The sequence below is a fragment of the Salvelinus namaycush genome, chromosome 3 (genome assembly GCF_016432855.1).
Source record: "Salvelinus namaycush isolate Seneca chromosome 3, SaNama_1.0, whole genome shotgun sequence".
NCBI classification, from domain to species: domain Eukaryota; kingdom Metazoa; phylum Chordata; class Actinopteri; order Salmoniformes; family Salmonidae; genus Salvelinus; species Salvelinus namaycush.
Genome location: NC_052309.1, coordinates 78,632,300 through 78,645,822, shown reverse-complemented (window position 1 = coordinate 78,645,822; position 13,523 = coordinate 78,632,300). Strand labels below are relative to the sequence as shown.

General features: G+C 46.5%; 1 protein-coding gene across 1 annotated transcript in view; it reads right to left on the bottom strand.

The window, feature by feature from the left end:
- The window catches only part of LOC120044633 (acid-sensing ion channel 2-like), a 149,851-nt gene extending 140,370 nt beyond the window's left edge, over nt 1-9,481 (bottom strand). The window contains exon 1 of the mRNA XM_038989306.1: nt 8,864-9,481. Coding sequence (XP_038845234.1) covers nt 8,864-9,481 — 618 coding nt within the window. The remainder of the gene's footprint in view (nt 1-8,863) is intronic.
- Between the last annotated feature and the right edge of the window lie 4,042 nt (nt 9,482-13,523).

Genomic DNA, 13,523 nt, shown 5'->3' with positions numbered 1-13,523 from the left:
ACTGAACAAAAATATAAACGCAACATGTAAAGTGTTGGTCCCATGTTTCATGAGTGGAAATAAAATATCCTAGAAATGTTCCATATGTAAAAAATATAAAAAATCTCTCAAATGCTGTGCATAAATTTGTTGACATCCCTGTTAGTGATCATTTCTCCTGACAGGTGTATCATATCAAGAAGCTGACTAAACAGCATGATCATTACACAGGTGCACCTTGTGCCAGGGACAATAAAAGGCCACTCTAAGATGTGCAGTTTTGTCACACAACACAATGCCACATATGTCTCAAGTTTTGAGGGAGTGTGCAATTGACATGCTGAGTAACTCAGTAAAATCGTTGAAATTGTTGCATGTTGCATTTATATTTTTGCTCAGGATAAGTAAATATTGTACAAAGCGAATACTGGGTAACAGTTATGTGGGGGCAAAATGGTTTTGTTGCAGTCTAAATTCTATGAAAATGCTTGAGCTGAATAGTGTTTTTCACTGGGAATTGTCCCTGCTGTCCAATAACCTCTTCATACACCCCACAAAGGAGGGATTTGTTATTGGCCCTTATCTCTGGGTGTCACGTTCCTGACCTGTTTTCTCTTGTTTTGTATGTGTTTAGTTGGTCAGGGCGTGAGTTGGGATGGGCAGTCTGTGTTGTTTGTTCTATGTGGGAGTGTGTTGGTTAATTAGCCTTATATGGTTCTCAATCAGGGACAGGTGTTATTCATTTCCTCTGATTGAGAATCATATATAGGTAGGCTGTTTTACACTGTTAGTTTGTGGGTGATTGTCTTCCGTGTCTGTGTATGTTGCGCCACACGGGACTGTTTTCGGTATGTTTGTTCATTCGGTTTTTGTGTAGTCTGTTTTCCCGGTTCGTGCGTTCTTCGTGTTACATGTAAGTTCTTACGTTCAGGTCAGTCTACATCGTTTATTGTTTTGTTAGTTAGTCAAGTATAGTTTGTTTTCGTCTTGTTTAAATAAATATCATGTCATATCACAACGCTGCGCCTTGGTCGAATCACTACTCCTCCTCTTCGTATGAAGAGGAGGAGGAACACCGTTACAGAATCACCCACCAACAAAAGATCAAGCAGCGGTGTAACGGGAGTAAGGGACAGCGCAAGAAGGAGGAATGGACATGGGAGGATATTTTGGACGGAAAGGGTTGCTACACATGGGAGGAGATTCTGGCTGGTAAGGATCGCCTCCCATGGGAACAGCTGGAGGCAGCTCGGAGAGCGGAGGAAACCGGAGAGAGGAACCGGCGTTATGAGGGGACGCGTCTAGCACGGAAGCCCGAAAAGCCCGTGAGTACTACCCAAAAATTTCTTGGGGGGGGGCTAAGAGGTAGTGGGCCGAGGGCAGGTAGGAGACCTGCGCCCACTTCCCAGGCTAACCGTGGAGAGCGGGAGTACGGGCAGACACCGTGTTACGCAGTAGAGCACACGGTGTCTCCTGTACGGGTTCATAGCCCGGTGCGGGTTATTCCACCTCCCCGCACTGGTAGGGCTAGAGTGAGCATTGAGCCAAGTGCCATGAAGCCGGCTCAACATATCTGGCCTCCAGTACGTCTCCTCGGGCCGGCTTACATGGCACCTGCCTTAGGCATGGTGTCCCCGGTTCGCCTACATAGCCCGGTGCGGGTTATTCCACCTCCCCGCACTGGTCGGGCAACGGGGAGCATTCAACCAGGTAAGGTTGGGCAGGCTCAATGCTCAAGGGAGCCAGTACGCCTGCACGGTCCGGTATTTCCGGCGCCACCTCCCCGCCCCAGCCCAGTACCACCAGTGCCTACTCCACGCACTCTCCCTATGGTGCGTGTCTCCAGCCCAGTGCCTCCAGTTCCGGCACCACGCACTAAGCCACCTGTGCGTCTCCAGAGCCCTGTACGCACTGTTCCTTCTCCCCGCACTCGCCCTGAGGTGCGTGCCCTTAGCCCGGTACCACCAGTGCCGGTACCACGCACCATGTCCATAGTGCGTTTTGAGAATCCAGTGTGCCCTGTCCCTGCTCCCCGCACTAGCCTGAAGGTGCGTGTCCTTAGTCTGGTGCCTCCAGTTCCGGCACCACGTACCAGGCCTACAGTGCGTCTCAGCCGGCCAGAGTCTGCCGTCTGCCCAACGGCGCCTGAACTGTCCGTCTGCCAAGCGCCGCATGAACTGCCCGTCTGTATTGAGCCTTCAAAGCCGCCCGTCTGCCATGAGCCTGCAAAGCCGCCCGTCTGCCATGAGCCTACAGAGCCTTCCGCCAGACAGGAGCCGCTAGAGCCTTCCGCCAGACAGGAGCCGCTAGAGCCTTCCGCCAGACAGGAGCAGCCAAAGCCTTCCGCCAGACAGGATCAGCCAGAGCCATCCGTCTCCGCAGCGCCATCTGAGCCATCCGTCTCCGCAGCGCCGTCTGAGCCATCCGTCTCCCCAGCGCCGTCTGAGCCATCCGTCTCCCCAGCGCCGTCTGAGCCATCCGTCTCCCCAGCGCCGTCTGAGCCATCCGTCTGTCCCGAGCCATTAGAGCCGCCCGTCTGTCCCGAGCCGTCAGAGCCGTTAGTCAGTCAGGAGCCGCTAGAGCCATTCGTCAGTCAGGATCTGCCAGAGCCGCCAACCAGTCAGGATCTGCCAGAGCCGCCAACCAGACAGGATCTGCCAGAGCCGCCAACCAGACAGGATCTGCCAGAGCCGCCAACCAGACAGGATCTGCCAGAGCCGCCAACCAGACAGGATCTGCCAGAGCCGCCAGCCAGCCATGAGCGTCCAGAGCCGTCAGCCAGCCATGAGCGTCCAAAGCCGTCAGCCAGCCATGAGCGTCCAGAGCCGTCAGCCAGCCATGAGCGTCCAGAGCCGTCAGCCAGCCATGAGCTAACCCTCAGCCCAGAGCTGCCATTAATCCTGAACTGCCCCTCAGTCCAGAGCTGTCTCTCTGTCCGGAGCTGCCCTTCAGTCCGGAGTTGCCCCTCTATCCTGACCTACCTCTCTGTCCTGAGCTATCTCTCTGTCCTGAGCTACCTTATCCCGGTGCTGCCCCTTATCTCAACGGTACCCTTTAAATTAAGTGGGTGGAATAGGAGGGTGGTCATTCAGAGGGGAATACGGAAGCTGGGATTGACTATGGTGGGGTGGGGACCTCGCCCAGAGCCTGAGCCACCACCGTGGTCAGATGCCCACCCAGACCCTCCCCTAGACTTTGTGCTGGTGCGCCCGGAGTTCGCACCTTAAGGGGGGGGTTATGTCACGTTCCTGACCTGTTTTCTCTTGTTTTGTATGTGTTTAGTTGGTCAGGGCGTGAGTTGGGATGGGCAGTCTGTTGTTTGTTCTATGTGGGAGTGTGTTGGTTAATTAGCCTTATATGGTTCTCAATCAGGGACAGGTGTTATTCATTTCCTCTGATTGAGAATCATATATAGGTAGGCTGTTTTACACTGTTAGTTTGTGGGTGATTGTCTTCCGTGTCTGTGTATGTTGCGCCACACGGGACTGTTTTCGGTATGTTTGTTCGTTCGGTTTTTGTGTAGTCTGTTTTCCCGGTTCGTGCGTTCGTGTTACATGTAAGTTCTTACGTTCAGGTCAGTCTACATCGTTTATTGTTTTGTTAGTTAGTCAAGTATAGTTTGTTTTCGTCTTGTTTAAATAAATATCATGTCATATCACAACGCTGCGCCTTGGTCGAATCACTACTCCTCCTCTTCGTATGAAGAGGAGGAGGAACACCGTTACACTGGGGCCCTAAATGCCTAACTAGTCTGATTCTTGTTCTGTCTTTGTCGGTTCTAAAGATCTTATCACTCCCCTGTCTTTGACACATAGTCTGTGAGAACTGGTTAGAACCTGCTTTTATTTGTTTTAATGCTTCAAGGGAGTAGAGATAATTAACCCTTATCTCTTTTGTAAGCTTACCTCCCTCTAGGAGGGGTAAACAGCTCTTTGTGTAGATAAAGTGTGTAACAACTGTGATTTGAAAATAATCAAGTTACACTCTGGCTTTTATCCTGAGAAGGAACTTCCTGGCAATTGCTTGAATAAAACTCTTATAAACCAGAAAATGAGCTCTGCCTGATCATTGGAATGAGTTTTTCCTCAACAGTTAGTAAATACTATACAAAGCAAATACTAAGTACTAGTCAAGATGGATAAATCCAACAGCTCAAAACATAGGGATGAAAAAATATGTAGATAAATATAATAATAATAGCCTACCTTGGTTCTAGAGTTCCATGACAGCGTTTAAGGACAAAAAACAGGTAAAAGGGTGTGACTGTGAACCAGGAGTTGGAACCGGTTCAGGGAATAGAACCGAAAAGCTCCCTGAACCTAAAACCAGATTATTATAATATTTTAATTTAAAAAAAATTGAGGAACAGAATCAGAACCGGGAAAGAAGTGATCTATACTGTTCCGGAACAGAAGCGTTATTGTCACGTTCTGACCTTAGTTCCTTTGTTATGTCTTTATTTTAGTTTGGTCAGGGCGTGAGTTGGGGTGGGCATTCTATGTTGTTTTTTCTATGTTTTGTTCTGTTGGTAGATTTCTATGTGTTGGGCCTAGTATGGTTCTCAATCAGAGGCAGGTGTCAGTCGTTGTCAGCCATATTTAGGTAGCCTGTTTGTCATTGTGTGTGGTGGGTGATTATATTTTCTGTTCTGTGTTTTGTTTCACCGTACAGGAGTGTTCGTTTGTCGTTTAATTGTTTTTGTTCAGTGTTCATTTATTCGTATTAAAACAATATGGACACTTACCACGCTGCGCATTGGTCCTCCTCTTCTTCCAACCACGACAAGCGTTACAGTTATTTTAAAAGCATGGGAACCGGTTAATTACATTAATTACATTACATCACATTAAGCATCTCCAATCCAAAATTAAATCTAGAATCGGCTTCCTATTTTGCAACAAAGCATCCTTCACTCATGCTGCCAAACATACCCTCGTAAAACTGACTATCCTACCGATCCTTGACTTCGGCGATGTCATTTACAAAATAGCCTCCAACACTCTACTCAGCAAATTGGATGCAGTCTATCACAGTGCCATCCGTTTTGTCACCAAAGCCCCATATACTACCCACCACTGCGACCTGATGCTCTCGTTGGCTGGCCCTCGCTTCATATTCGTCGTCAAACCCACTGGCTCCTGTTCATCAATAAGTCTTTGATAAGTAAAACACCACCTTATCTCGGCTCACTGGTCACTATAGCAGCACCCACCCGTAGCACGCGGTCCAGCAGGTAAATTTCACTGGTCACCCCCAAAGCCAATTTCTCTTTTGGCCGCCGTTCCTTTCAGTTCTCTGCTGCCAATGACTGGAATGAACTGCAAAAATCACTGAAGCTGGAGACTCATATCTCCCTCACTATCTTTAAGCACCAGCTGTCAGAGCAGCTCACAGATAACTGCACCTGTACATAGCCCATCTGTAAATAGCCCATCCAACTACCTCATCCCCATATTGTTATTTATTTGATTTATTTTGCTCCTTTGCACCCCAGTATCTCTACTTGCACACTCATCTTCTGCACATTTATCACTTCAGTGTTTAATTGCTATATTGTAATTATTTAGCCACTATGGCCTATTCATTGCCTTACCTCCCTTATCCTACCTAATTTTCACACACTGTATATAGACTTTTTCTATTGTATTATTGACTGTATGTTTGTTTATTCCATGTGTAACTCTGTGTTGTTGTATGTGTCGCACTGTATAACGGCTGTCGTCGGTGGAAGAAGGTGAGAACCAAGGTGCAGCGTGGTAAGTGTTCATGATATTTAATAATAATCAAAACTGAACACTGAATAACAAAACAACAAAGAAACAACCGAAACAGTTCTATCTGGTGCAGACACACAAAGACTGAAAATAACCACCCACAAAACCCAACAGAAAACAGGCTACCTAAATATGGTTCCCAATCAGGGACAACGATTGACAGCTGCCTCTGATTGAGAACCATATCAGGCCAAACACAGAAATAGAAAATCATAGAAAAACTAACATAGACAACCCACCCAACTCACGTCGTTGACCATACTAAAACAAAAGACAAAACAAAGGAACTAAGGTCAGAACGTGACACACTGCTTTGCTTTATCTTGGCCAGGTCGCAGTTGTAAATGAGAACTTGTTCTCAACTAGCCTACCTGGTTAAATAAAGGTGAAATAAAAAAAATAAAAAAATAACATTGTTTTATGTTCCGGGCAGAAAGGCGCCTATGCAAAGCCCTCACTCTGTCACTCAGAAACGTATATTCCAGTGTCTGCCTGCCAGCTGAAAATCTTTCCCAGTGTATGTGTGTAGGCAACATGCCCTTCCCCCTTCAAAGCTTAGGCTGCTGTACCCTACTGACGCTACAAGCGTTCAGAAATTAGGGAGAGATATTTAATTAGAGAAGAATGGATTCACTTTTTCAATGCTAGTTACGGATACTATAGTTATCACGTTTCACATTGGATTAAATAACTACAAAAAGCTAAGAAGTGTTTTTTTTTTATTCTGGTGTGGCTCTATACACACAAGCTTGTTAGTTAGCTAGCTAGCTCTGGTTCAACATTAAGACAACTCTCGGAAGTTCAAAGACATTCAAAGTTCCTCCATAGAAGCCGCTCCTCCGTAGGTATAATTCTGTGGGCCTAATTCAGATAATGTCATAACTGTGCCCAGTGCTTCAAGCCAAGCCACTTCCTCCACCCTCTCTCTCTCCCCCCACCTACAAAATTTCAGTCGCATCTCGCACCCTACACTTGTCTGTCCATGGCACATGTAAACAACTATATCGTAGTCAGCTGATAGCGCCCATGCACTAGAGATCTCAATTTCAGCCTGAACCCTTGTCTCTCTCTCCTCCCTGTCAGCTGCAGGAGCAGCCACAGGCTGCCATGTGTATTGCGCTGTCCGAGGTGCTGAAGCTGCAATCTAACTACAGTAATTCACTAGTTTCTTACTTGTTGTTTCTGTGACTGAAAAGTTATGTTACCTAATTTGTTGAGAACGCAAAAATATTCCCTATTTGCTAAATGTGCCTTCCCTGCCATGCTCTGTTCAGGTGACACATGCATGCACCCGTTAGGACATAGGCTGGCGTACAGCTAATAATATCCAGAACATTTATTTATTATTTTAATATTCAAGACTCCATGGCTCCAATGTTGTTTAATTGATGTGTTATTTTGCTGTATTCTGTTCTGTTTCCTTAATGCTTAGGCCATGGCCTAATTAGGCAGAACATTTCATGTGTTATTTTGTTTTCGAAATAAAAAGCTTGATTGTATTTAAAGTCATGACTGACTGACTCGTACTTATATGGGCTACTATATTACTGCATAATAATAATAATCCTAAGAAGAAACCGAAGAAGGTGGGTAAGCCGAGCGCTGTGTGCCTCTGCCAAACAGGTGTCAGACATGGAGTCTTGAATATTGAAATGAGGTGTTGTTTACACTGGAACAGTGTAAACAACACCTAACAAATAAGAAATCCTCGAGTCTGTTCTAAGGAAGAAATGAATGTTTTTGCCTACAAAGATTAAACACAGTTGCATTCCGACAGTTGCTAACATGTTGCGGTTTATTTGTTTAATTATTCAAGGCTGCCTTTGTTATTCATTTTAAAACTAAGCCTACTATTGATGATATTAGCTTAGTTACTTTTCTAATTATGATAATAATAACAACAACAAAAAGAAGAAAGAGATCAAGAAGGAGGAGAGGATTGAGCGCTGTGTGACCCGTGTGTGTAAACCTAGGCTATTATTCAAATATTTGTTTTCTGACCGTTTGGAACAGTGTAAACAATTCTGAATAAATGATAAGAAATCACAGATATTCTGTTCTAACGAAAACAGTTAGCTCAAGGAACCAAACACACTTCAAAACAGGCAACAGAAGAAGCATTTGTCTAATTTCTTAAGATATATATTTATATCTTATATATATATCTTATATATATGTATATATATATATCTTATATATATGTATATATATATATGGATGTCTTACTGTATAAACCCTGAGATCCACATACAACAGTATGGATGTCTTACTGTATAAACCCTGAGATCCACATACAACAGTATGGATGTCTTACTGTATAAACCCTGAGATCCACATACAACAGTTGTTGATTATATTCAAGTTGGGTTTTCCCCTCTCATCACTTCTCTTAGACACGGCAAGTGCTTTTCACTCTCTCCTCACTCTGCTCGCTTCCATCTCTGCCACGTTGTTGTAAAAACCAGTGTAAATGAATAGTCTACTCGTTAACTTGAACAAAAGAGCAATATGGTCTAGGGAAAGGTGCGTCCGTTTTCTAGAAATCAGGCATCGTTTCGGTTTCGGGCTCATTACATTTATGGGCTTTCGGACTAGGCCTGGGCTCGGGCTTCAGCTCATCGGGCTTGGGTCGGACTGGGCTAAAATGTTCAGCCCCAATGAGAACTCTACCATTGGCTGCCTAGGCTAAAACAAATATAGCTCGCCCGCTCCATTGCAAGCTACCGTATCCTCACTGATTGGTAAAGAAATGTAATGCTGAGCTAGTGTAATAAAAAACACTTACTTCAGACATTTAAAAAGGAACAGAGAGGAACGATATAAACTGGTACTTTTTTTTGTTTCCAAACTGATCAGAACTTTTGCAGGTCGGAACAGTGGAACAAAACAAAACTAATAATGGTTCTGTTCAGAACAAAACGATTGGACATTTTTTGGGGTTCCAAACCCTGCTGTTAACTACTGTGAACTTCAAGGAAAGAGATGAAACTCCATGAAAAGAGGAGAGACAACAGGTGAAATCAGATGAACAGTCTGGGAGGTTCAACCACCACACAGAGCTAAACTGTCAATGAAGAAGTGATTTAAGAGGGAGCTACGCTGAGACTTACAGAGGTGAAGTTCTGGGGACCGCACGGTTCTCCTCGGTACTTGCAGGAGAGAAGCATTTCCTCCAGCTGGTGGCTCAGCCGGTCCATAAACTCCAGGTTGCTGCCCTCAAAGTTTCTGGGGGGCAGGAACAGCCTGAAGTCAGACAGTTTGCTGAACCAGGCCTGGCTGTCCTCCTGCAGCAAATCCAGCACCATGGGTCTCACCGTCCGGTTGGCCAGCAGTAGGCCCAGCCAGTGGCCAGCAAAGTACAGGTCACTTTTGGTGAGCTTGTAGAGGCGGATTGGGTTGTTGTTGCAGATTGTGACTGTGGGGAAGGCCATCTCCTTGGTCCACTCTGTGTGGATCCGTGTGTAGGTGGGGAAGGAGAGCCAGTGGAGCAGGCGGTTGGAGGACCAGGACAGGAGCAGGCCCAATGAGGTGCACAGGGCCAGCAGCCAGAAGGCCCGACGGCCTATGGAGCCACCGGACACACACACATGCCTGAGGCCGTGCAGACGTGTCCCAGCCAGCAGGGTGGAGGTGATTGAGGACAGGCCTGGCCTTGCAGGGAGGCGCCGGCGGCCTCTCCTCACCACGGCTGGGGATCCCCGCTGGAGACATCGCCCCTCCAGAGCCATGGCTGCCCACACCGCTCCTAGTGCCGAGAGAAAGGCTTCATCTCCCAGCCAGGCCTCAGGGGCTGGGCCCCACATGGAGCTCCAGGGCACCGATATCCCCACCGATGTAACCCACACCTGGATTTGTGCTTATCTGACTCTGCTGTTACACACAATCTGTACAAGCTCCTCACACACAACCTCACTCACACACACACATACTAACTCTCTCTCTCTGTCACAGTGTCTTCTGTTTGTTGTTGTTGGTGTCCTGTTTTACTCTTTAGCTACTTGTTGGGCTTCTCCCTCTCAGTCCATCTGGTTCCCTTGACCTGAAAGTACTCCACTCATCCAACTCAGCAGTAAGAAATACATTCAGCCATGCAAATATGCACCAAGTGATGCAGCTTCTACATGAGCGACTCCAGCATCCGCACCAGTTAGTGTAACACAGAGCGAGAGAGGAAGAGACAGAGAGAGAGAGAGAGAGAGAGAGTTAGAGAGCGAGAGGGAGGGAGAGGGAAAAGGATAGGGAGGGAGAAGAGAGGGGGTGGAGTGAGTGCTAGAGGAGAGAGAGGCAAGATGAGCTGAGAAGCACAGACAAAATGAAAGAACGGAAGGTAAAAGAAGAGAGCAGTGAGTCTGTTGTGGTTCTATCTGGTGCCGTCTGTCAGAGAAAGGCTCGTCCTGCCGGTTCCCTCTGCTCTGCTCTGTCGGCGCTCCTCTCTCTGCCGACCGAGGCTGCTGTCTGTTGGGACTTTGCCGTCGCTCCACTTCGATCAGTGATGCTCAGCCTCGTTCAACCTGCTCACCCTCCAATACCACCACGGCCAGAGGCTGGACTTGTTTACATGACACTGCTAAAGCGAGCAGCCGCGCATCACTAATAGCCTTTGTGAGTCTACCTCGCTAATTTCTTCTCCGGCTTTTTTTGTGAGCTCACTTTTATCTTCTTCATTTCCAGCCTTCCCCTCTTCCCATCTGTCACTCTTTCACTCCCTCCCTATTCCCCTCTCCGTTCTCCTTTCTCTTCTCCTCCTCTCTTGACTGGAGGAGCGGGTGTTGTGTTCTGCGGGTGATGATGTACGGCCAGCCCGTCTTGTGCGAGGAGCAGACACGCTTCTTAGTCCCAGACGCACGCAAACACTCATTCACACTGAGAGAGGAGCACATGCACACACACTGCGTTTCCCTGTGGGAGACCTAACCAGAGTCGATGGAAAATCTGTTTAGTCACGCTCAGATCCTGGTATCTCTCTCTCCCTCGTTCTCTCGCTCCAGTTTTCTTTCACTCTGTTTCTCTCCCTCAGAACTGTGGCATTTCCAATCGTAACGCTCCTCTTGTTTTCTTCCTTTTCTAAAAATACTTCTCTCTCCAAATCAAATTCATCAACTTGCCCTCACGCTCCTCCCCCTCTTGTGTCGATGTCCGTCAATCCTTCTCAGCTCCACCCCCAACCGGGCTCCTCCTCCTCCCATGAAGTAGATGTGTGTGCTCTCTCTCTCTCTCTCTCTCTCTCTCTCTCTCTCTCTCTCTCTCTCTCTCTCTCTCTCTCTCTCTCTCTCTCTCTCTCTCTCACTCACTCTCACTTCCCCTCCTTTGGATATTGCCCTGTTATTTTCTGTATTCTCTTCCTCCTGTGCAGACAGGCTGTTCCTCTGGTCCGCTCTCTCTCATCGGGCAGCGTGTCCTCTCTGTGCTCCTCTCCTCCTGCGCCACAGCTCTGTCCACCCAGCCAGTGAGAGAGCGAGCGATGAGTGTCTGTCTGAGAATGCCAGCACGCTCTCTCTCTCTCTCTGTCTCTGTCTCTCTCTCTCTGTCTCTGTCTCTCTCTCTCTCTCTCTCTCTCTCCCTCTCTCTCTCCTCCCCCTCTGTTTGTCGGCTGCTGCCACGACTTACACAACAGGAGCAGAATGGGAGAGCAGGAGAGTGTGTGTGCACTCAGAGAGGGAGACTGAGACAAACAGCATCATACTGAATTATTGCTTTGGCTGCTTTACCCTCTTTCAACCTAGTCCTCTCTCTCTCTCTCTCTCTCTCTCTGTATTCTCTGTCTCCCTGTGTCAAATAAACACAAAACAGCCCTACAGAATGTGGGAAAAGGACTGGGTTTTTAGTTTAATTTCCGGCCTGTTTGTGAAACATAAATTATCTTGAATTATGTCAACATTGGGGGTAGACAAAATCAAGAAAATAGCAAGACATTAGGCAGATGGAGGGAAGGATGTGATTGAATTAAAGATGACAAGACAAACAAGAGTAACACCTAAGTACAACATTCAAAGCTCTGTGGTCGTCTTAGCTAGCAGAGCTTCACGCTTGGTTTGCAGCCAACACTGTACATATGGCTTGTCGTCTCCAACTCACTCTCATGACAACTTTGACTTGTCATGTCTCCTAACAGCTTTGGCTCAGCTGTGCTCTCCAGTGAAATCGCATGGGGGACCACTATCCTTCCCCTAACATTTACATCCCATTTACATCCGCACACGTTCATATAGTGGACGTTTTTATTCACAAAGACGCCACACACATGTACTGTGTGCAATACAACGAAATGAGCAGTAGTGTAGATACTACATCCCTTCTGATAAGCATGGAGAGTGTTGGAGTGTTAGAGAACTGCAGGGGAAATAGTACTGGAAGCACAATTCCGAATAAAGTCCAGCAAATAAACAATGCATGAGACAGTGAGACATGAGTGTAGTACAAAAGAGGAAGTATCATCATAATAGGTCAACAGAAAGTGCTGCACCTGCATGTCTGACCCAGTCAGTGATTTGACTGGGCACCTCAGACAGCTCCAGCTACAGTCCACTCAGCACTGTCCAGTTGGCCTGTAGCTGTTATAACGTCATCATAACAATGCAGTCACTTAGTACCTCTTAACTTTTGAAAAATATATATAATAATATATGTAGATAATATATACAATAACGATATTGATTATTTAGGAGGAACAGTTTATGGTTACACATATCTCTTGTTGGAACACATAAAATCCCTAATGAAACTATATTCTCAGACACATTAATATTTGAATATCTCGGTTTGTAAAATTGCTTCATTTGCATTTAAGATGAGGAAGAATTCTCCGAAATGCTTTTGACAGAGCATCCACCAGTCTTCCTCTGCTAATGGCAAAGTCAAGGTTTTTCTCCCTCCATGTGAGAGGACTATTTTTCACCTTTTTAACTTGAGTCGCTCCTAGCTGTTCTCAGCTAACAGAAAGGAGAGAGTTGAATAGGAGCCCAGCTCAGAAAAACAGCAGAGACTGTGTCTCAAATGGCACCATATTTTCTATGGGCCCTGGTCAAAAGTAGTGCACTTTATAGAGAATAGGGTGCCATTTGGGATAAACCCTATAAGTACAGTAGAATCTGCCCTCTGTGTGGCCCCTATGACTACGTCATTATCAAGCTGAATAACAACAGGTATCTGTGCTTATCTTGTATGACTCACTGGGGCTAAGTGAATTGTGTAGCTGCTATGGAAACACAAACAGCAACAGAGAAAGAGAAAATGTCTAATGTGCAGCATTATAATTCCTTGCGTTGGCTTGGCACACCACGGCCGACTTGCAGTTGTGTGACTTGTACGTGCTGTAACGCAATGCTTTCTGACAGCTCCATGTGATATGATCACAGGAGACGTGATAAAAAAGCTTCTACACTGAGGGGTCATATACACACCCAGCCCACACACACGCCTAGAGAAACCCTTCACATAGAGGACCACGCACACACACATCCAGCCCACACACACGGCTAGAGAAACACTTCACATAGAGGACCACGCACACACACACACGCACACACAAACGCACACACACGCGCGCACACACACACACGCCTAGAGAAACCCTTCACATAGAGGATCACGCGCACAAACACACACACACACACACACACACACACACACACACACACACACACACACACACACACACACACACACACACACACACACACACACACACACACACACACACACTCACTTTCAAAACCACAAATGACAATCATGTAAAAGGAAAACTGTAAACACATAGAAGATGTAAAATAA